The following is a 24428-nucleotide window of genomic DNA, read 5'->3' as shown; positions in this document are numbered from 1 at the left end:
AAATGAGCCAAAGGATGACACAGAGGTTATTAATAATAATAAAAACAGTCTGACTCACCCAGACAGATTTCTATTCATATAACGCTGCTCAGACTCTGAGTTTTGCAAACAAAACTGCGTGACTGACGATTGTTTTGTGGATACTGAAACAATGCAAGGTTCAAAATCACCCCTGCCAAAAGGCAAAATACTGGGTTTGGAGGCTGAATAAACTTTGATCAACAGCTATTTGTATAGTGAAATAGCTAAAATCACAGCACTGTGTTTTAATCTACACCAGCTGAGATAAAACTAAGATCACCTTATCAAACCAAAGCAGCTGATTTCTTCTTGGCATGCTCGTCTCAAAGTTTATCTTAGTTCAGCTGCTCCTGGATGTGTTTTTCTTTATTTTTTTTATTTAACACAAAATGCCGTAAAACTAATCTCATGACCACATTTTTAAAAGAGATAATAAGGAAAAACTGAAGCGTTAAACATGAAAGATGCCCATTTTTAGCTTAATAAACGTGTTTTTGGATGGAAATGAACGTTCTTTGTGCCTAGTTTTCATGTTTTTTTGATAGTTATGCACAAAATAAGATTTCATTTCGATTTTTTTCCACTTATTTCACTGCAAAACATTAGATTTTTTATTTTATTTTTACTTTTCCTAATCTGACACTTGTGATAAAAAGGAGGAAAGCAGCCCCAGTTTTTAATGTTTGTAGCATTAAACTAAATGGGTACAGTCTTCAAGCGTATCCTTAAAAAACCTTTTATAATTACTTCTAAAACAGCACTGCTCAACTATAATGCCAGCCCAATCTTTATGTCATTTTCAATCAGATCAATTTGGATCATTCCCATTAGACTTTTATGGGACTGTTCCATTCCCAACCTATGATCTACAAAAAATATGCCAGTGCTTTCATCTGAGTCCCATTTCCCAGTCATTATTTCCACTTCCAGGTTGCTCAGCTTATGAATTAAATATTCCTTTCAGCAGTGGTTGAGAGTCCAGCATCATTACCAGAACCATTTCCTGTTGTTGACAACACACCATCCATGCACCCTCCCCCAACCCTGCTCTGAAACATTCACTCCCTGCTCCATCAGCCCATGGGAGGTGATAGGGAGAACAGACTATAAAAAGGGGGAGACAGATGGGTGACAAAAAAAAAAAGAGAGACGGGTTCGATTGAACTCCTGAGTCAAAAATCCATCATGAAGAGGACTAAAACCTTGAGCCACGGTGGCCAACAGGGTTCTGCTCCGAGACAAAGACCAGCTCGGTTTAGCCCGGCTAAAGGCAGACTAGTGATCCGCCAAACTAAACATCCAGAACAAAACACGAACTGTCAAGAGCAAAAATAAATAAATAAAAATGGTGGACAGATGTCGCTTTGAAACCTGTTCATGTTTGAATCCTGTTCTGTTTACTTGACCTAGTTTGGGCCCGCACGCTCGCTATAGAAGCTAAACTTTGGCTTTGATTATAAACTGATGGGGGGACACTCACCCTGCCTGCCCACGATCTCTGCGACGTGCTCGGAGCTCGGCACCGCCACGCACTCGGTCGTGTTGACACTCTTTCGCCGGCTCAGGAGCGAAGGCTCGGCCTCGTAACCCGGTAGCTCCCCGTACACGCCGGGTGGTAGCATCACCACGCTAGCCGGGGGTAAGACGCCGCCATCGTCCCGCTCCTCCCCGCCGTACAGCAACACCGTCTCGGCATCCATTCCGGACGGCATCATGGTGCTGTTCGGCCCGGGCGGGAGGCGCTGATGATGGCGGTGGGCCTTCGAAGAGTCGTCCGCTTCGAGCTCTTCGTCGTCCGTCGTCTTGCTCGCCTCATCTCCCGACGGCCGCCGATTCAGCGGCAAAGGCTTCAAGTCGAGGACCGTATCGAGGAAGCTGAATTGAGAAACCGAGGGTAGCTGATGGTGGTGGGGGAAAGAAATACTTTCAACTTCTTGTTCGGGGGTCTGGTTTTGAGTGCCGTGGTGCTCCTCGAGGCCCATACCGGCGAAAGCGTGTACTAGCGGCGGTGGGACCTCGGACTCTCCCTCATCGGCCTCCAGCAAAGACGTGCTACTGGGCATCATGCAGAACGTACACACTATGGTAGCTAAACTGAAATAGATATGATTAACGAAATAAATTGTTTTTTGGTAACAAAAATAAAAAAAGCGACCAGCGCCTGTTCATTGAAATGTGTGGCTTTTGTTTTGTCTCTTCAGCTTTCCATTCAGCCCTCCCTATACTGTAATCTCGTTCAAGTTCTCGCGAGAATTCATTTTAAGGTCAGTATGGTCAGTAGATAAAGGGAGAAAGGAAGATGAGTGATGAGTACATCATTTATGGACAAATTATAGAACAAAGGGGCAAAAATATACGGGACTGTGCCCCATATCCATAAATGTAAATGTGAAAACAGCAAAAAATAAAACTCGTGAAGAGAAAACATTGAAGTGAACGTGGCCTAAGAATTATGGAGTGCCAATAGTAAGAGAAACAAATTTGTGAAAGATGATCATAGCACGGCTGTGGCTGAGTGGTTAGAGCAGTCGTCCTCCAATACGAGAGTTGGGGGTTCGAATCCACCAGCAGTCCCTGGGCAAGATACTGAACTCCTCATAGCCTCTGATGTGTGTCCCATCATTGTATGAATGTGATCTAAAAGCACTGATTAGTCTCATTAGAATGATTTGTTCAATTAGCTTTGTAGAGATCTAGTAGAGTGCTGTATGAATGGGTAAATGAGGACACAGATTGTAGTGTAAAGTGCTTTGAGTATCTTGAAATAAGATAGAAAGGTGCTATATAAGTACAGTCCATTCACAATTCATATGAGTAAATCATAAATGAATGGGGCTTAAAAACCTTTTCAAGCTGAGAAAAATGCAGTCTGAGTGACACAAATCACTAAAAGGTAAAACATATGTCAGAGTCAATAATAACAATGTTATGGTCAACATTTGCAATATTTTGGTGACAAGTATGCACAAATTGAATCTGTAGGGTTAGTTGTTTCATATTTCTCTGGGCTTGGGTGTTTTGAGTTTATTTTGAATAAATAGGTCTTATTTTGTGCTTGTGCACAGGTTAGTTTTATGGTTCAGTCTATGTGCTTTGATGCCATGGATTAATACAATAATGAGGGAAATTTGTCTAAACTCGATGCTGGGTTGAAGGAAAGCATATACAGCTAAAAACAAAGCTGTTTTTTTTAAACAAGCCTCCAGCATTGTACATTGTTCAAATTGTATTGTGAAAACACAGATTCATCCCAGAGAAAGGAATTGTGTCCTATACCTGAAAAAAAAACAGCGCAATGGGGCAAACTGTTTTTAATTTTGTTACAAATATTACATTTCAATCTAAAGTTCATGAAATAGAAATAAATAAAGCCTCTTCCGTATTACCTACAACAGCCACGTTGGAGTGTGTTTCAAAAAGGAAGATGTTTTCCTCTGGGCGTGGTCACGTGGGTTCACGACGCCTGTCTTCTTTTATTGACCAATAGGAAAAATGTAAAGGCGGGGCTTCTTGCAGATACTAGCCAATGGAAAGGCACGTTTGTGATACGTTTCTTAGCATTAGTAGCATCCGGGTGAGGAACTTAGGGTGAGTCGGTAATTCGCACTGAGAACTAAATTTTAATGAATTACAATTTGACAGTTTTTGAGTTAAGTTTAATTCTACTGATCACATACGCGCAAAAATAGTACAAGTGTATTAACTATATAAAAAGGTTACAAACCTTAAGCTACTTTCTGTGCTTAAAACGCAAAGCTAGTAGCTAGCTAGTTAGCTTTAAGCTAACAACTTGTCGCAGATACCAGGTTTATTTCTCTCTCTTCTCGGTCACAGTTTTTGTGTTCTTCTTAGTATTGAGCTTGACTGTATGCTTATTAATGTTTATCGTTATAGGTTTAACGTTGAAGCTGTTGCTTGCCAGTCTTGAGGATGTTCGGATCACTTCGGGTGCTGTTGCAAGTGTTGTGGGCCCAGCTGCTATTTTGCTGGGTGTTCGGCTCCGAGCTGACGTTTGAGCTGCCAGACAACGCTAAACAGTGTTTCTACGAGGACATCATCATTGGCACTAAGTGTACATTGGAGTTTCAGGTACTTGTGCCGTAAAATCTAAACAGCCCATGCCTTTTAACAGTATGTTTAGGCTTTTAACCTTCAGGGATCAATAGTGTTGGACAAAAGGCGTTAAATTTGGATGCAACACATTTACTACAAGAACCTTTTAATTAACACAACCTACAATATGTAGGCATACATATGTTTAACATATATTTAATTTAAGAAGAACAAAACAGAAATATATTAAGCAGTCAGCAGTTCACTATTTTGTGTTCTTGGCATTTCATACATGCCACATTACATAAAAAAAATAGATCTGCCTGTTAATGAAATTGTCAAAGAACTTATGTTAAGAAATTATGCAAATGAGATATCAGTTCTGCTTGTTTGAGCTTCCTTACACTTGAGGCTTAAGTCAGATCACTGGCAAAACAATTCCTTTTAGTTTTTATAAAACCCATGTTTAAAAATAAAGGAGATGGAGCCTGTAAGATAGTATCGATGGACTGTGACTAGTTGGTAAACAGCATTCCTGAGAGAATCTCTGGGGTGTCTTGCAATGTTTGCGGAGGTTCTCAATTCACCACAATCTGCTATTTACATGAGTAACAGGGGCTTACAGCAGTGTAGCTTGACAGTTGTCAAGGATGTCCTGAACCCTTCTAGATTTTGTTGCGAGCATCTTTAACTGGTCTCAAGAATTGTATTTTAACACCGTCACGTTCATATAAATAAAAAAACTGATGATAAATAATTATTATTGGAAAAAAATTCAAAATTTTGCCTGTTCTTATATCAGAACTGTTCTTCACTAGAATAAATCATAAACATTGAGGCGACTATCGAGTTGGGTATGATATGGGCTATTAAAATGTTCATGGCCTACAGTACTATTTTGCGAGTGTGCATACAAAAATAGGTTGTGATTTTCAACAATTGGCCACGTAAAATGTGGCTGCAGGGGTCACTTGGTTGCAAACAGTCAGAATTCAGTCACTCTACAACAGAAAATCTTTCATATTTTCTTGCAATATTTAGTCTCCAACAGTCTCAGTGTAGTGAGATACTACCTTTTATTGTGGTGGCCCTTAATCAGTGTCTGTCTGCCTTTGCAAATTGGAACTGTTCTGATTGTTATACATTTTTTATTTTAGTCCTAGTTAAACATGTCTTGGATTTTATTCTGCATGCTTATAATAGTTTTAATATATATAGATTAGTTTTATTGAATGTTTTTATTGTAGGTCATATGTATTGATGTTTTGTTAATAATTTGTATATACATTTTTATGATATTTTGGTCAAAATCTAATGTGAACATAAACTTGGACTCATTTTTGTGTTCTCAGGTGGTAACTGGTGGCCACTATGATGTGGACTGTCGTTTGGAGGATCCAGACGGCACAACACTCTACAAGGAGATGAAAAAGCAGTATGACAGTTTTACCTTCACAGCAGCCAAGAACGGGACGTACAAGTTCTGCTTCAGCAACGAGTTCTCCACCTTCACACACAAGACGGTCTACTTTGATTTCCAGGTTGGCGATGATCCTCCCCTTTTCCCCAACGAGAACAGAGTCACCGCTCTTACTCAGGTGAGATTTTTGTCCCTTTGTGTTTGTGAAGAAGTGAAGAGATTGTAATACTCCCAGATGATACAGACAAATTCATATCACAAATTTCAAGACAGTAAATTTGCACGAATAAACCTTGTGATTTCATATTCCTGGCCAGAGATGATTATACAACAGTACAGTGAAGAGTTTTGTTTGTATTATCATAAAGAGATTGTAGACTGGTTCGCTTGGAAATAACTTTTGGCCACAGAATAAATTTAAAAGAATTAATTTATATCAGCCAAACCTTCATAAGTCCTTTTTACAAGCATGACAAAGATATTAAAATAAGGTGTCATTTCCGTACAAAGCATTATAAAATGCTAAATAAATTTGTGCATAAAAATCCACACACAATGCCAGGTTTTGTTTTTTCCCCACCAAGGACGTTTTCCATCTTGTTACTCCAGCCTATACATGAATAATGTTTTTTCACTACTGAACTTTTTTTCAGCACTTCACATTTTTTATTTGTCTCATTATAATAGAGGATGCAACTTTATTTTAGTCTTCACTAATGGAATTGACTGACATTAATTTTGTTACAACTAAAATGTGCCTCAAACAGTTTTGTCGAATTGGACATAATGGTAATTTGAATAGGTAAACAGCGGAAACTGGTTATTAAACAAACGGATATTGTGTTAAATTACTGTGAGCCGTTTACCATTACTGAATTTGGACAGACTGGAGAGCAAAAATTAATCCAGAATGTTGTACAGATCTAGTTTTATTGTTTTTGGAAATTCACAAACTGGACGAGTGATTGTGAATAAAAATAAATTATTTTTTTAAGCATTTCAGTTTCATTCAAAGCTTTTATTTGTTCATCCTTTACAGATGGAATCAGCCTGTGTCTCTATCCACGAGGCTCTAAAATCCGTCATCGATTACCAGACACACTTCCGCCTCCGTGAGGCCCAGGGACGCAGTCGGGCCGAGGATCTCAACACCCGTGTTGCATTCTGGTCTATTGGAGAAGCCATAATCCTGCTGGTGGTCAGCATCAGCCAGGTGGTCCTGCTAAGAAGCTTCTTCTCTGACAAGAAAACCACTATGACACGTGTGGGATCATAACAGCCTTTGAATTTCAGGATCTGATTTTTTATTTTTTGTCTGTCTACCTGGCCTCAAGTGCATAGATTAGATCAGAACAGCAGTGCTCATTTTGAAATTGGATCATATCAAACTGCTTGTTCATTCAATTTGACAATTCCTGACCATTTAGCACTGCAGTTCTGTAAAACCTCATGCTAAATACTGTTGAGAGGAAATGTTTAAAATGTGACAGAAGGGTAAAACAAAATGAAAGGTAGGCTTGATGGTTACTTTGTGTATGTGAGACAGTTCACACTGGTCCTGTAGTTAAAAAAAAAACTTAAGTTCTAAATGTGTTTTTCTTTCTTTTTTTTTTTTGTGGCACTGCTCATTATATCCTCCAGTCAGCTCCATTTTTCAGCCCAAACTGCAATTTTTTATAAAGTGGTATTTGGGACTAAATGAACTCGGGACTGTTAAGATGCTGTTGATCTTTCTCCTTACATGCAGCTCACTGCATCTCAGTGCAAATGGTACTTCAAAACAATGATTCATTTGATTTAAAAAAATAAAAACATAGGTATATATTTCTTTTTATTTTTATTTTAATAGAAAAAAAACTTCCAAGAAGTCAATTCCCTCTACTTTGAAATACAGGAAATCTTAGTTTAAAAATCATTGTTTTCAATAAAAACAAGTTTGCTCTAGTCAGGTTTTTTTTTTTTTTTCATTTTGAAAGGTTTATTAGATTTGAATAAGCTATACAGAATAAAACATCCTTTACTAGTTGACATCAAATTACAAACGATGGTTTGAACAATTGTCTCCCCGAGTGACTCAAAATCTTAAGAACACAAGAATAATAAAGTCAGTTGTTGCATTGGTGTAAAGAATCAATTTAATTCAAATGTAGTGATATGAATTAAAAGCTAACTTTCATTTAGGGGTGGTTTTGAGTAAAAGTGAGAGGGACAAGAAATCTTTTTTTTTTACCATTACGTTTTGTGTTTAGAATTGGTAATGCCAACAGTTTTAAATGCTTCATTATCTACCATTATCATTCTTATTCACTTGTTTTGGCTTTGCTGTTTTAAAATGTAACATCGTATTTATCTCATGGGTTGATGGCGCGCTTTTGGTTTTGTTCATCACTATTGTAAATGTGTTTACTGAAAAGTATTGTTTCAATATATGGAAAAAATCACTACCTTTTGGGATAAAATTGTAATTTGTTGTAATTTGCCAAGTTGATTGGATTGTTTAAATAAATGGGAGGTTTTGGACATTTTCATTTTTAAATTTTTTTTTTTTTTTTTAATCTGATTCCTACTCAGGAAAGCAAAGTTATTTTCTGCAGATTTGTAAACGTAACTCATGCATCATTTTTACAGATTTTGCTGTACTCATCAGACAATGAGATCAGCTGCAAAAAACGTACTGTATTTTAAATATTACATTGTTTTGCATTTGTTTATTGGAAGTTAAAAAAAAACCACTTGTTTTATTTTATATCAGTGAGAACTATCCATAACAGGTTCAAGAGACTGATAAACTGCTATTTTACCATACATTTGTGTTTTAGCCCTGCTTCATTTGACCTGTCTCCATTCAAATGTTCGCTATCAGGTCTGGTATGTGTTGCGATGGTTCCCATAACTATGTAAACTAATAGGTCATTTGTGGACATCTCTGAGGCATTGTTGGATTTTAAATTATTGGTATGCTTGAATAAATTCATGATCAAATATTAAGGTATGCATTAATTTTAATAGTTACTAAAAAGTGGTCATTAGAAACTTTTTTTTCTAGATGTCATGTCCCTTTTTGTCCTCTAGGGGGCAGTGTAATCAAAGCTGTTGGAGCATATTTGCAGTCAGGCAAATTAAAAACTTGTTTTATTTAAGTTAACTCGTTTATTCCCCTTATTTATATTTCAAGAAATTCAAGTATCGTTACGATGAGTACCTGGTATTTTTAATACTAAATAAAATCTTAACAGGTATAACACATTAAGAGTTTATACAAACAGACACTTCTGATCATGTGACTGGTTAATGACTAGTACACTCCAGGATTAACTAAACCAGGTTTTGAGCCTGGTCTAAAGTAGACTTAAATCCAGGAAATAGATCTGTAAAATGTTTTGTTATTGCTTTTCTAAAACCAAATCGATTAAGGCCATCAGATTGATTTATTCAACTTTGAAAAAAATAAACATTCATTGTCACTTCCTAAAAAAAAAAAGGTCTCCAACCAAAACTAAGAAATTATCTAACGATAAACATTTCTTAACAAAATATTAATTTATCAAAAAATGTCATTTATATAAAAGCATATATATTTATTTTGCACCTATCCGTGCGTATTCAACCTGTTTACGTCTCCAAGGTGGGCGTGACAATGAGTGACTGACAGTGATTGACAGACTGGGTCAACCCAACCCGTGACACGGAGGTGAGTAAGATTTGGGTTTATTTTTAATTCAGAATAATAACATTAAACAGCCTATAAGTTTTTAAATTAGGATTACGGTCCAAAAATGTTACCATATAACTATTTTAGAGCATTTATGCATAAATGCTATTTTTAATAAAACCTTGGAAAACGTTTAAAGTACCATCAGGTGTTCGCGTACCCCTCCCCAGGGCTCTGCCCCTCCCTATTGAATGAACCACCGGGTCAGAGCGTGTGAAAAAGCCCAGCATCTTCACTCTGCTACGTCATAGGCTATCTGCTCTGTGATTGGACAGCGACACGTCAATCATTCACCCTGAGGAAAGAAAAGACTGCGTCGAGCTTGCAATTTGACAGAAACTGAGTCGTGATCATTCAGTGGAACCGTGGGTGGTTAGCAGTTATTTACCATCTCCCTCTCCGAGATTATTGTGTCAGTTTGCTGAGTGGCAACACACACGACTATTTTTGTGAGCGTGAACAGCTCCTGGATTTTGCCTGTCGACTTGCGCGCGAGAAAAAAACAACACGGCAAAGACACTGGGGGGTGTCCCCCAGTCTCTACGTCGCTTCTACGGGCTAAGCTAACACTCACGGGTGGGGGTGGATTTCTTCATCTCGGCCCCTCCTAAAGGGGAATATAAATACCGTGAAATGCTGTGAAACTATGACAAGCGAAGGAAACAGATCTGAAGACGGAGAGGAAACGTCAGCGGAAGAGTCTCGGCTGAAGGATCAATAAAAAGGTGAAAGAGTATTTAGTTCAGCGCAGCTAGCTGGCTAGCTAAACGAATCGAGGAAGTACACTAGCCGCCTCGCTAACTCTTCGTCAAATGCATCGCTGGATCAAGGCTCGTTTAAAACGTCTGAGCTAATAATAGGGGAGAAAATTCACATAACCGTCTGGTGATGCCAAAATTTTAAAGCTGATCCGGAGGAAGGCTCGTCCTGTTTCATAACAGGAGCCCAGCTAACTGTTAGCAAGAGTCGGAGGTTGTAAACAAAGGGTTCCCACCGACACGGTCCACCTCTACTGGTCCCCGTGTCATTGTTCCGCGCTCTCCTTTGTGTTTCAACACCCGGACTCGCTGTCAGAAATGGATTTAAAGACGGCAGTGTTTAACGCAGCCAGGGACGGAAAGCTCCGCTTGCTCCAGAAGCTTTTGGAGAACAAAGATGGACACGAAGTGGTCAAGTTGATGGGCGAGAAGACGAACGGGGCCACGCCGCTCCTGATGGCCGCTCGCTACGGCCACCTGGACCTGGTGGAGTACCTGCTGGAGTGCTGCAGCGCTCCGGTCGAGGCCGGCGGCTCTGTCAACTTTGACGGGGAGACAATAGAGGGGGCTCCCCCTCTCTGGGCCGCCTCGGCGGCGGGACACCTGAAGGTGGTCCAGTCCCTCCTGGGTCACGGAGCCTCTGTGAACAGCACGACCCTCACCAACTCGACGCCCCTGAGGGCAGCCTGCTTCGATGGACACCTGGACATTGTTAGGTACCTGGTGGAGCACAAGGCTGACCTGGAGGTCTCTAACAGACACGGACATACGTGTCTGATGATTTCCTGCTACAAGGGCCACAAAGAGATAGCGCAGTATCTGCTGGAGAAAGGCGCAGATGTAAACAGGAAAAGTGTAAAAGGTAAGTTCGCAAGAACTGAGCAACATTCGTGTTTTTAATCCATTAATTCAGGTTGAACTCCGTATTTTAAATGTCTAAATAGAAACTCGACTTACTGGAAACTGCAACGTCATATGACTCAACATATAAACATGAACTTCTGGTTTCACTGTGGAAAAGCTGCAGTCTGATTTACGTAAACCCTGTGTCTGTTTGGGTGTGTCTTAAAGATAATTTTATTTATTTCCTTAGATGGGGCTATAGAAACTGCAACCAGTGTTGCACATTGGTGTTGAGCTAGTGGCCACTTTACATGTATAAGGACTTTAAAACAAAGCACTCCATGTCCTCAGACTATGTTTGGGTCATTTATTTATTCCTTGTGGTAATGCTCATGCATTTTAGTGACAAACCTGCAAGCTGGCACATGTGTGATTATGTTGGCATAGCTCAGTTCCCACCTCCCACGCCTCACTGGGTGAAAACTGTATTCTTGTAGCTTACCTTTAGCTTGCCTGGTGCACTCGCCATCTGTTTTGGTACTGTATGATGCCAAATGAATGGATTTGTAGACTTTTTTTTTTTTAGCAAGAGGTGCTCATTAAGCAATACATTTTCAAGCATAGTGTTAAAGTAACATCACCTACACCAAAACAGGTTAATAATGGTGTGTTGGACAAAGATGATTAAAGAGCGTAATATTAATTGTGACAGATTAAATTTTTTTTACACTTGTTTTAAAGAATTTGGCAGCACATTTAAGGGGGAAAAACTACATATTACATAGTAATTAGTGTGTTTATATTTGGTCTGTACATGCATCAATGTTAAATCATCCTAACTAAACATATGTTGTCCTTCCTTAAAGTAACTTTCAAACGTTTATTTTCATGAGTTGGCTTGGATCAAACATTGACATGGTGTAATTTAGTCAGGGTATGCCGTCCATCTATTTTCTTTGCCCACTTCCTATGTGGGTGGCAGGGGTCACTGGTGTCCATGTTCAGCAGTCACTGTGAAAGGCAGAGAATAGCCTGGACAGGTCGCAAGTGCATCACAAGGACCATTAAGAGTACAAGTCATGGACAAAAATGTCCACTAAACCCATTTATTTTTGTCTGCTTATGCTAACCGTCCTTATTGTAGACTGAAAGAAAGCAAATGGGTCGAGAGAGAAAATAAGTGCTACAAGTCAAATTTGTGAAGATTTCATTTTAATTTAAAATGATTGTTTCCATGACTAATACATCAAAGCAATTCCCATTAAACTGGTAGAAAACCCCATTGTATTGTTTTGTGTGTACGTATCAAGCTGGGGACGTTTTATTGATTTGCAAGTAAGAATAGCGTCCAAAAGGTCAGATTGAAGAGAGATCTAGAATGATTTTCAGGATAGTGTTAAGTGGCCTAATAAATAACAAGACAATCTTCTGAACTGTCATGAACTGTAAATAGACTAAAAAAAATTTTTATATAAAAGCAGACTATCACTTTAAAGCTTGCAATAAAACTTGATTCTAACAAGGTTAAGTCAAGTCCTCTGGACAGATTGTTCTTGTTGAAACGTTTAATCTTTTATCCAAAAGAAAGTCTTCAGTCGTCTTTGATTTTATATAAAATAAACATCAAGCTGTACTCATTTTGTAAGGATTGTTGTTTCTTCACAGGCAACACTGCACTCCATGATTGTGCAGAGTCAGGCAGTCTGGAGATCATGCGGATGTTGCTGCAGTACGGAGCAACCATGGAGCAGGATGGTTACAGCATGACTCCCCTCCTCTCTGCTAGTGTTACAGGCCACACTAACATTGTAGACTACCTGACGACAAACCCACAGGTCAGACATTTGCTGTGGTGAGCTTGTCCACATAAATATGAGAAAGCGTATGGTGTTTTGATTTAGTTGGTTATTGAAAGATGGCCCTTTTGGTTTTGCAGACAAGCCACACTGAGCGTATTGATGCGCTGGAGCTACTGGGAGCTACGTTTGTAGACAAGAAGAGAGATCTGCTTGGAGCTTTAAAATACTGGAAGAGAGCCATGGACCTCCGATACCTGGACAGTAACAACATTGTCCAGAAACCAGAACCCAAGCAGCTGATCATGGCATATGACTATGCCAGGGAGGTGAGTTGATCTTTTCACCTTGCACCACCATCTTGTAATGCATTTATTGCTATACATATTATTAACCTTTATTTAACCAGGCAAATCCCAATGAGATCGCAGATCTCTTTTGCAAGAGAGGCCTGGGTCTGAATATTTTAGTAGAGATAGTTCACACTTTTGAAAGATGCCTCCCATTTAGTACATTTGCTACAAATAATTGTTTGGTGGTTTGCTAGAGCCATAAAACAGAACAAAATAGGTGCAATACTATGGCCATTTAGCTAAAAGTTTTGAAGACCTATTTTAACTTTTCTAACCTTCTCTCAGGTAACAAATGGAGAGGAGCTCGACGGGCTGATATCTGACCCAGATGAGATGCGAATGCAGGCTCTACTCATCCGTGAGAGAATCCTTGGGCCACAACACCCAGACACATCCTACTACATCCGTTACCGTGGTGCTGTGTATGCTGACTCTGGCAACTTTGAACGGTGCATTAACCTGTGGAAATACGCGCTAGAAATGCAGCAGATCAACCTGGAACCCCTCAGCCCCATGACAACCTCCAGCCTTCTGTCGTTTGCTGAGCTTTTCTCCTTCATGCTACAGGACAGAGCCAAAGGGCTCCTGGGGACATCTGTGTCCTTTGAAGACTTGATGGGGATATTGTCTAAGAGCGTGCTGGAGACTGAGCGAGCTGTTAAACACAGTGGTCCAATGTCTCCTGACCCGGCTCAGCTCAGCAAGGCTCTCTCAATAATCTTGCACCTCATATGTCTTTTGGAGAAGGTGTCGTGTACCTCAGAGCAGGATCATTTCAAGAAGGAGACGATCTACAGGTGTGTCTTTTTGTTTTGAGTTTTAATTATTGAAGCAAAGTGGATTAATGTGACCAAAAGATTTTTATTTATTTTTTCACCTCTGCCAATGGCTTTTGAATTTGGTTCAATCAGTTGTTTACACCAGAAAGATAACGATTCAAACATGACATTCTGAATTTCAAATGAAACATTGTTTCATGGTTGGGAGAAAAAAAAAAGAACTTGGTTTATTTATATAATGCCAACTTATTCCTCTCATCCCCTGGGAATTGGTCAAAAGAAAAGTCCACGTCAGAGTCAAATATAACCTTCAATTAAATCCAATTATAACACAATACATTCACATACACTACATTATGAAATGCCAGTTACCAGTAGTAAAAGTTTATAAGGAAGCCTAACAAAGTTGAGTCAGGTCCTCTGGACGGGTTCTACTTTGTTGAAACATTTTGTCTCTCTTACCTTCGCATGCATAGTGGATCAACCAGTTTGCTGATGAAACCAAAAACTTGTTCAATTGCTAAAGAAACTATCCTCCATCCTGAGCTAGCACGGTGGTGACAGTGGAAAGGAATGACTCTTAACAGGAAGAAACCTTCACCAGAATCTCAGAGAGGGCAACCAAATGTGGGTTGAGACAACGAGAGAGATAAATGGCAAGTTCTCCAGGTTTAGTTTTTATGGAACAATAAACACAGGGTTAATGTTGGCAGTAATCGCAAATACAATTATGGAGAGTAGTAATGATGGGAGCTGAGCGAGGAAATGTGGTCATTTTGTTCTCTAGCAGTCTAAGCCTATATCAGCAGAACTACGATACCTGAGGAGGCCCAAGCCAACCCTAATTTTAACAGATTTATCAAAAAGGACCGTCTTAAGCGTAGTCTTAAAAGTAGAAGTAGAGGCGTGTTGGCCTCAGAAACTGAGAGTTGGTTCCACAAGAAATGTTAACTGAAAGCTCTGCCTCCTGTTCTATTAAAAAATTTAAACGTGTCACAAGTAAACCTGCAGTCTTAAAGCTAAGTGCTCAGTTGGGAAAATATTGAACAGTAGTCAGTCAAAGATTGTCATTCGCACGTCATGGTACATGTGGTGGAACGAAATTATGTACACAGGGTCCCAGTTACATCAAACAATAAAATGTAAAAGAAAAACAATGATAACATCTAAGATATGAACTAAGAAAAACATCAACTAAATATACACTAAGCACTAATAGCATAAAAACATTACGTCGAACATCAGCACAAACATGAACATGAGTCTGTGTGAGCAGATGAGCACGCATGAACACATCAACATTGAAACAGATCAGCAGCAATATGAAACAGATCAGCAGCAATATGAAACAGATCAGCAGCAACATGATGTGATTTTTCACAGTGATTATTCTGGTTAGATATTCATGAGTAACAGCTTCATGGTAGAAGCTGTTCCTCAGTCTAGTGGTTCTACACTTAATGCTCCTCAACCTCCTGCCTGAGGGGAGCGGGGCAAAAAGTATGTGTGCTGGGTGAGTGGGGTCCTTCATGATGCAGGTGGCCCTCTTCCTGCATCTGGAGGTGTAAATGTCTGTGTTGGTGGGGAGGCTGATTCCAACAGATTTCTGTACAGCCTTCACCACTCTCTGCAAAGCGTTTCTTTCTGCAGCTGTGCAGCCTCCATGCCACACATTGATGCTGGAGCACAGGATGCTCTCCACTGCGCACCTGTAGAAGGAGGTGAGGACTGAGCTTCCCAGACCAGCTTGCCTCAACTGCCTGAGGAAGTAGTCTCTGATGAGCTTTCTTCATCAGGCTGGTGGTGTTGTTGCTCCAGCTGAGGTTGTCGTTCATGTGTACACCCAAGTACTTGTAGCTAGAGACCACTTCCACCGCAGATCCTCTTTATGTTCAGGGGGGTGTAGGTGTGTTTGTTCCTTCTGAAGTCCACAATCATCTCCTTTGTCATCTTCACATTGGTTATTCTCTTTGCACCAGCTCTCCAGCTGTTCCACCTCCTGCCTGTAGCTGGACTCCGTAGGATTTTTAATATAAGATGAAATTTAGTTATTCTTGGTGCAACCGCAAAATTATAGATCAGACCCCAATCCAAAGGGTGATGGATTTCACAGAAAAGGCCCGCTTGGCACAATGTCACGTTCAAGACCTTACAACAAAAAAGTTTACTGGCAACTCGTCATGCCCATTTAAATGCTAACAACAACACACTCAGTGGCAGACAACACACTGGAATACATTCACACGCCAGGGAGACCGATGAGGCAGTGGAGGAGCAACTGTAATTTTTCAATACTAATTTTATAATTAACGTCAATTCTAACGAGAAGAAAATTATGTTACACATTATAGTAAAAACCTTGAGTTTTATTTTTTAACTTTGATATTTTTCCATTCCAAGCAGTTTTTTTTACATAAAAATAATTTCCAGCGCAAAAGAACGGTAGCAAACCAGTGACACATCAGTGTCTAATGCTCACTGCTACATACTGAGGACCTTTTCACTTGAGGCTCCCACAGACTCTAGCGTACTTCAGTCCGCAGAGGTCTACACGTACATGATTAGACTCGACCGCGTATATGTGTGTTGCACAATAAACTGCTCGGCGACGGACTGTTTTGTATACAACACCATCATATTAAATGCCTTTTCTTCATCCCTGATCTGGTTTAATGGCCTTTTTGTTTTGGGTTTTTTTGCCAAGAGGCAAGTGATCTCTTCCTCCCGTCCATTGACGCCATGACTGAAATTGTGAGAAATGAAGGAATTTGTCACGAGAGAATTAAAATCAGGCCCAGCATGGCTGCGGGAGGGTCTGGAGATTTCCCAGTGGGCTGGTGTACGCTCGAGTATGAAGTCTCAACCGTCTGCGGACAGTGCACGCAGTTTCCATGTGGCTCACAGTCCGCACAAGCCTGTGGGAGCCTTTAGCAGTTTTTTTCTTTTCCAAATAAATCAACATGTCTGCTTTCTCTTGACACAAATAAGCCCGCTCCTGGCTGATGGTGTCTCCAGCGTTGGAAAATGTTCGCTCTTAGGGTGTGGATGATGCTTGCACACACAGATACCTGGTTGCCAAGTTTGACAGCATTGGCAGTGTCCCTCACATCCCACCACCAGGTCACTGGATTCACTGAGGTTAGGGTTGATGGCAGACACATCTATGTCTCTTCCCGAATCTTCTCTGGGGTTTAGGGCTCTTGTCATCTCCCTAATTAACATGAGAACACAAAACATCAACGATAACATGGTTGTGTTATTATTGCTCAAAAACCATTATCTAGGCTGAGAGATAAAAGCTTAACTGGTCAACAAAATCCTTTACAGCTTACTTACCTCCACCATGGAGCCTCCACTGTAGAAAAAAGCAGCAAACTTTTAACAACACAGTTTGTGATTGTCCTGTGCCCCCCCATCTCTCTTTTCTTTTGTCATTTTTCCTTTTTCTGCCAGTGTGAATGGATTTACACTGACTGGCCTTGTCCTCCTCACATCAGGGTCAGAGGCTCCTGTGAGGAGAACATGAACATAAACAGTGATCATTAGGTGAACTGTTTAACCAGCTGACTCGATGGATGAGCACATTTTTTACAAGCTAAGCTTTATCTATTGCTGTCAGTCTTTAGTTAGCTTTTGATTTAGCTAGCTACATAGAGAGCCATAAAATAAAGTTACACACTGATATTTTAAAGTTAGCGTTACAGGGATCCTAGTTTAACTAACCGTGCGATGCGGTAATGTTAACAAATATAAACTCACCAGTTGAAATCCAGAACACAGCTCCATCCTTGGTGCGAAGCGGAATCCGGTTGTGGAGATATTGAATCGGGTTGCTCAGGCTCTGTAACACTCACAGGCTGACTTAAATATTCAGAGGAGGATGGCTGTGGTCCTCTTTCCTTGCAGTCAAACACGGAGCAACTTTCCGCTCTTAACTTGATTCTGTGCACGGTCAGGCGCTTCATCAAATTAGTCTTCACAACACATATATGATGGCAAGCCATAATATCCATTAATAGCCAAAAATGGTATTTTTTTGTGGCTATCAATGGATATTATGGCTTGCCATAACTACACGAACCCTGTCTGTGGGTGTAACCATGTATGTGTTTTTCCTGGTGGCTGCAAGTAGCAGCACTGGCATTGGCTGTAACATTACACTTGGTTTAAACCACGTGTAATGTTCCAGCCAATCACCGAAACTTGACCCCGAAAGACGAGGCATATTTTGATACTTACACCAACCGAAGCCTTTCGGTCAGTACCATAAAAGAACTGAAGTTCGGTACTCTTCCCTACATATAAGGGCAGTATTATAGGCAGAAACATGGTTGTGCTACGGGGACCCAAGTTTCTCCTACTGTTGCCAACCTGTACATGGAGGAGGTAGAAAAGAAGCCATGGCATTAGGGCTAGTTTCATACGTTGTATAAAATGAGACCATCGATATAAAACAATATAGTCTCATACTCTACGTAGTTATAATTATACTTAAAAATCTGCCAGTTTTTCTCCCAGTCTGCTCCATCACACAGCCCCTCACACAGCCCCTCCTCCTCTCCCCCAATGAATATAAACCCAGCCCCTCACCTGCTCCCCCCACCTCCTGCTGTGTAAAACTGCATGCTGCTGCAGCTCCCACTTTGAACAAGCTAGATGCATATGCAGATATCAATCGTCACAATAGGTCTTTGTTGACTCATAGAGGAGACACTCTAGATGTAAATTCCTGATAGGTGTGAAAATGACTGGGTGGCTGCTACAAAGGTGAGGTTTGGTGTTCTCCAGGAAATTAACTGGTTTAGAGCGGCAACTTATGCAGTTGTGTTCTCATTAAAAAAACACAGACAACCAGTTTAGGGTGATTTTATTTGCTGCGTTTTTTCTGGTATTTACACACGGCAGTAACCAGTACACACAGCTGTAACCAGTAAAGCTCAAACGGCAAGGCTCAGTCGGTGTCGGGAGAGAAAATTCTCCATTGCACGGCACTTTACCAGTGTTGCCAGAATAGCTATGTTTACATGCACAAAATTCTTTGACCGGATTGAAATATTTTCAGATAAAATAATTTGAATGTATCGTTTACATGGACACAGTCCGTCCACGACATGCAGCGGGTTTTTATTCAGAATAGAAGTACTGACATGCGCAGAGTCGTAAACTCTCCTTAAAAAACACAGAAGAAGAAGTTTTGCTTCTGTGATGAACGTAAGCAAGTCTGAGTGCCCAAAATGGACCCGCGACAGGTTTTACTGACGGTGGAGACGTTACTGCACTCCCTGACTGAGCTACAGGTGATGCAGATCATTTTGAGCTCTTTCAAAGTTTCTAGTAGAAATGTTGTCGCTCACAGACAAGTTTTGCTTCCCCGACATGCTAATATTATTAGCATCTAGCCAGGCAGAAATGCATAAGGTTGACATAGGTCACACATGCGCAGTCAGGTCAGTTTTCCACAATCACAAAAAAATGAACAGATTAAGTGTTTACATGCGCAACGTTCGGATTATGAATCTGCATAAACCACCAGTCTCATTCTGATTACAAATTCTTTTGGATCGAGCTGAATCAGCAGAATAATCAGAATGGGGCGTTTACATGACGCAATTTTATTCCAAATGGCCATTTAATCTGATTACTTATGTCCATGTAAATTGCTTTGGGCAGGTGGGAATAATTTGTGCAAATTTGAAGTCAGATCGGTGTTTTTTGAGTTACCTTATTAAAACACATTTCAACCAGTTATTCATCATTGATTCATAGGAAAGCTCCCCTACTCTGAAGCCAACCTCACTCAAAGGAAGGAGGAGCAGGAAGTTAAAAAAAAAAAACGGTAGAGCCTTGCACCTCCTGTTTCTCTTTCTCTCTCTGACAACAGAGGGCGGCGGCATAAATTATGCTAGTTGTAGCAGGACGATGCCAAAATGGGGAAAATAAAAGTTACAGAAAAGAGTGGGGAAAGCGACAAGGGTTTCAATCATGGATAGTACCATCTAAAAATTACGAAAGCAAGGCTCACTGCAAATTTTTCAGTTCCAGCCAACAATCTAATGAGCGTTAAATGTATGAATTCAAAATCGACCATAGTAAATTTAATTATTTCAGTTATGTAGAAATAAGCTTAGCAAATTTGTGTGTGCGCACTGATCATAGTTTTTGTCTTCTAAATGTGAAAAGAGGAGCAGTTTTCATGGTTGTTATGAATCCATCTGCAAACATGTTGGTATGTGATGTGTGGTGGCTGGTCAGAGTAGTTTACGGAGAACAACTTTGGGCAGAGTTTGTTGGATTATTGCGTTTTGCCACATACAGTAGTGTTAAATTACCTTGGCTTGTACTGTGCGTTCATGTTCAAATAGTAAATGTAACGATATATTGATTGGGCAGGTTTTTGTGTGATGTGGTGTTTTTTATTTATTTTTTACAGATTTTTGGGCTGGAATACCTCAACTCTTATCTGGCAACACTGCACTTTACACAGAGCGTTGCGTCCAGTAGCATCGAAACAGCCACTGTGCATTCAAGAGCGTAGAAACCATGAAATTCAGAAGGAAACAAACCATAACCAAACAGAACCGAGCTCAGTAAACAAGCCAACTACACAACAATGTGGGCTTTCTAACAGCTTTGTTAATAAAGGTTAATAAAGGTTGAATGAATATACTTCATTAGAATCAGGCTCTTTAAAGAGCAAGTCAACCTTTCATTATGTTGGCTCTGTATGTTTCTGTTTAAATTTTTAGTTCACAGCTGTGTTTTTTTGGTTTTGTTACACAAGAAAAAACAGTTGCAGCTATTCGTTAATAAAGGTGCCTGTGTCACACACAATTGGGACTAAGCTTTGACTCGGAAATATATTTTTGTTATTACTTTTTGGAAAGAGAAAACATATATGTATATCGCCATTCATCTTAAATATTGAGACATTAATTTTTGTCCATATCGCCCAGCCCTACTTGGTGTCCTTTTCAGAGACACCACTGAGTCATTGGTTCAGGTATGTTGATGACACCTAGGTTAAAATTAAAATCTCAGGAAGTCCAACATTTCACCGATTACATCAACTCCGAGGATAAATATCTAAAGTTCAGATGAGAAGATGTAAAATATGACAGGTTGGCTTTCTTGGACTGTGAGGTCTCACTTTCTGATGGAGGACATTTGGAAACTAACCCCCCCCCCCCCCCACACACACACACACACACACACAGACACCAGTACTTGCGTTCATGTAGGTGATTTGCAGCTTTGACTTGTTTTCCCTTTCTGTGGGTGGGATGGTCAATGTAAAGTGGGCGATGGTTTCATAACCGGTCATTGTATTTGAGCTACTCCGCCCGTTGAAGTCCTTAATTGCCCTATATTTATTTAGCTTATCCCAGCACAGCTTATAAGTCCGAGTGTAGCCATGCTGCACCATTATCTTCAATATCTTTCTGTACATGCAGAAAATGGACGTAGTTCTGCTGGTCAGTCAACAGCTGCTGTCTGCTTACATCAAAAACGTCGCCTTGTGGCAGTTCACTTGGATTCACGAACAAGGTGGTCCTATAATCAGGGCTGAGTGGGGGTGGGTATCGACAGTGGCCATGCCCTTAACTGGTGCGGTGTGGGGCAGAACCAATTGGTAGTGGCAAAGCGCCATATGCGAAGGAGCTGTTTATAAGACCGAGTTTGCTTGTAGTTTCTTAGACTTAAGAAGAAGTCTTCTGGGCTAAAAGCAAAATGTTTCAACAAAGAACTCGTCCAGAGGACCTGACTCAACTTGTTAGATTTAAACTATTCAGGGAGCCAGTGGAGAGAAGCTAAAACTAGAGAAATATGATCTCCTTTTAAGTGTCACCAGAACTCTGGCATCAACACATTTTGTCACCTTGTGGCTGATCTGTGTCAGAAAATTATGTCTTTTAACACTTTCAGATTCCTGAAACTCCAACCATGTGGAAAGAACGGCTACAGTCCTCTCCACCTGGCAGTAGACCGCAACACCACCTGTGTGGGCCGCTACCCCGTCTGCAAGTTCCCCTCGCTCACGGTGGCATCAGTTCTTCTCGAGTGTGGGGCAGACGTCGACAGCAGAGATGAAGATGACAATAGGTTTGTTTTTCACTCTTAACTTTTCTTTTAAAGCTACCGTAATTATACATTTTTGACCGTTTATTCATTTGTTCCCATCAGTCCTCTCCACATAGCTGCATCCAACGGTCACCCCGACATTATGAACCTGCTGATCTCCTTCGGGACTCACTTTGACAGCACCAACGCCTTCCAACAAACTGCCTGCGACCTCCTGGACGAGAAGGAGCTGGCCAGGAATGTCATCCAGCCCATTAACCACACCACGCTGCAGTGCCTCGCTGCCAGGGTCATCATCAAGCACAGCCTCGACTACCGGGGACACATTCCCGAGAAGCTAGAAGCCTTCGTTTTGCTCCACAGATAATGATTGTAAATCGGACGGACGAAACGAGGCACAGGGGTGTGACTCCACCGAGTTGACGGAACAGTGTTGAGGAGCTTTAACTAACATTCAGTGCTTGACCCACGAGAAGTTTAAGAAGCGCAGAGACCGTTAATGTGGATTGGTTTTTGAACATCGTGACCATTTGGAGAAAATAAACTTGGAAAAAAAAATGCGTGCACAAAGGTATCCTTATTTAACCAAGATGAACTGAAAACAGATGACTGGAGGAACGAGTGACCTTCTGTGACAGGGCCACAGCTCTGACTGATCATAGCCTGATCTATGGGGATGTATTGGAAACATGGTGCAACATGGCAAACTGTTGAATCTCTGGATGAACTGAAGGATTCACATGATTTTGCTTGAGGGGAAATGATCTATTTTTTTCATATTCCACTATGCTATTTATTGAATGAAACTTGAGAGATTTTTCTCCATGCTGGCTCTAACCCAGTCTCAGCATTGCCTGCTTTTCTCCTGTCTGAGCCGCCTCCAGGTATTTCTGCAAATGCTGGGACTTCAGGTTATTATAGTTTTTTTAATTATTTTTAGTTGTCCCCTCACAGTTGCCAACAACTTTGAACTCCTCCTTAGTCATCATTAGGTTTATGTTATTGTATTTTTACAACATGTGTAGGTTATGTTCTGTTTTTGGTCATACATGTCTGAATATCTGCCAAGTGGAGTAGATTCTCGACTCGTTTCCCACTTCATTATGTAACAAAGCTTTACAAGACAGAGGTTAATGTGTGCAAACACCATAAGTGCTTTATTCTTCCTATGCACAGGCTGAGCTGTTGGAAAGAGACTGTTGCATTCTGTGCCGGCACTTGTCTGTGCAATATCTCATGAGTTTGCGTTGTCATTTGTGTTTACCTCATCGCTGCCGCTTCCTCTGGTACCCACCTGCTCCGTAGGTAGAGGTGGGTGCAGACCAGTACACTGATGTTGGAAGAAGAGCGAATGAATTTCAAATGACTGGTTGCGTGAGTGAACAAGTGTGTTGTATTTTTTTATTTTTTTTTATGAGCTTACACAAATTGAGGACAGGAGTTTAGTGTCGTGGTGCTCATGATGATTCCATACTGCACATGACTGCCACTATAAAAAGCACAGCGGCCAAACTGTCCACAGCTTCTTGAAGAGCTTGTGCACAAACGTGACCTCCTATTGTTCATAAATGGCTGAGCTTTTGAACGGTCTTTAAAAATCCCAATTGGAAATAAATTGTCTTGGTGACTTGCCAACGTTTGCCCGCTGTGCATGCGCAGCAGCAACTAATCGCTGCAGCGGACCTTTTCACAACTAGACTCCACAAACAACGGCTGGAAAAGCTCTGTTCATCTTGCACAACTCTACAAGAGTTGGAGGAGAGAGGGCTCGAGAATAGTAAAGCTTTGTGTTTATCATGTTTGCACAATTAGCTTTAGGCGTGTGGGTTGAACAAAAGGGCTTTTCATCATTTGTAGGGTTTTGTTTTGCAGTTCAAAACCAGGCAGAAATTGTACAGGACATCCAGGGCAACTTGATTTGAACCTGCACTTTACTACAGCGGAGATTAGGATTTGATATGGCATTAATCAAGTTCATGTCTTAATTACCAGTTTCACAATAAAACCATGTTGCACATGCCTCCTTGACCAAATGTCTTTATTGGCAGTTTTTACGTTTATGATGTGGGTATTTTAGTAAATGTTAAGGCTGCTCTGCTTGTGGTGGTAATGTGTTTTTATTTAGCAAATTTTAATTTGTTTTATTTGCATTTGTCTGTGTCAGGTGGTCTCACCTAACTTGAACTGCCTTCATCAATAGAAATATATATTTCCTTATACTCAGACATGAACTTCTGCCAAACGGCACAACTATATGAATTTAAATAAAATTAGTCCATATTCATGTTTGGAGCCTATTTAAAATGAAGAGGATGATAATTATCTTTACTAGCAGCTTCACTTGATTTATAGAGACAGTTGACCACACAAGGCTAAAATTAAAAGTATTCAATTCAGTTTTTTATTATCAATTAAAACTAAGCAATTAATTGAATCTTGACTGGATCACCTGATACCATTTGTCTCCAGTGTTTTCCAGTCAAAAGTTGTCCCGAAGAACTTGTTCGAAGTTAACTTGCTGATATAATTCCTAGCGATAACTTCATTATAAAAAAAAGGCAATATTTGGGTTTTATAGAAGCCAATTTAACCTAACTTGTGCAACTAAACACTT

General features: G+C 40.4%; 3 protein-coding genes across 3 annotated transcripts in view; 2 read left to right on the top strand and 1 right to left on the bottom strand.

The window, feature by feature from the left end:
- Positions 1 to 2214, bottom strand: part of LOC119413927 (RNA-binding protein MEX3B) — a 7394-nt gene extending 5180 nt beyond the window's left edge. The window contains exon 1 of the mRNA XM_037680997.1: positions 1502 to 2214. Coding sequence (XP_037536925.1) covers positions 1502 to 2087 — 586 coding nt within the window. The 5' untranslated portion in view covers positions 2088 to 2214. The remainder of the gene's footprint in view (positions 1 to 1501) is intronic.
- Positions 2215 to 3565: 1351 nt separating this feature from the next.
- tmed7 (transmembrane p24 trafficking protein 7) lies at positions 3566 to 7263 on the top strand. The gene is made up of 4 exons (XM_037681002.1): positions 3566 to 3609; positions 3916 to 4110; positions 5427 to 5672; positions 6534 to 7263. Exons 2-4 carry the CDS (start codon positions 3952 to 3954, stop codon positions 6768 to 6770), a joined length of 642 nt encoding a protein of 213 aa, XP_037536930.1. The 5' UTR covers positions 3566 to 3609; positions 3916 to 3951; the 3' UTR covers positions 6771 to 7263.
- A 2237-nt stretch (positions 7264 to 9500) lies between these two features.
- Positions 9501 to 22809, top strand: fem1c (fem-1 homolog c). The gene is made up of 6 exons (XM_037680998.1): positions 9501 to 10826; positions 12473 to 12642; positions 12744 to 12932; positions 13242 to 13753; positions 21659 to 21835; positions 21917 to 22809. Exons 1-6 carry the CDS (start codon positions 10283 to 10285, stop codon positions 22179 to 22181), a joined length of 1857 nt encoding a protein of 618 aa, XP_037536926.1. The 5' UTR covers positions 9501 to 10282; the 3' UTR covers positions 22182 to 22809.
- The last annotated feature ends 1619 nt before the right edge of the window (positions 22810 to 24428 follow it).

This window comes from Nematolebias whitei, chromosome 8, assembly GCF_014905685.2.
Source record: "Nematolebias whitei isolate Nwh7 chromosome 8, NemWhi1, whole genome shotgun sequence".
NCBI lineage: Eukaryota > Metazoa > Chordata > Actinopteri > Cyprinodontiformes > Rivulidae > Nematolebias > Nematolebias whitei.
Note: the sequence above shows the minus strand (reverse complement) of the source record. Positions and strands in the feature narration are given on the sequence as shown.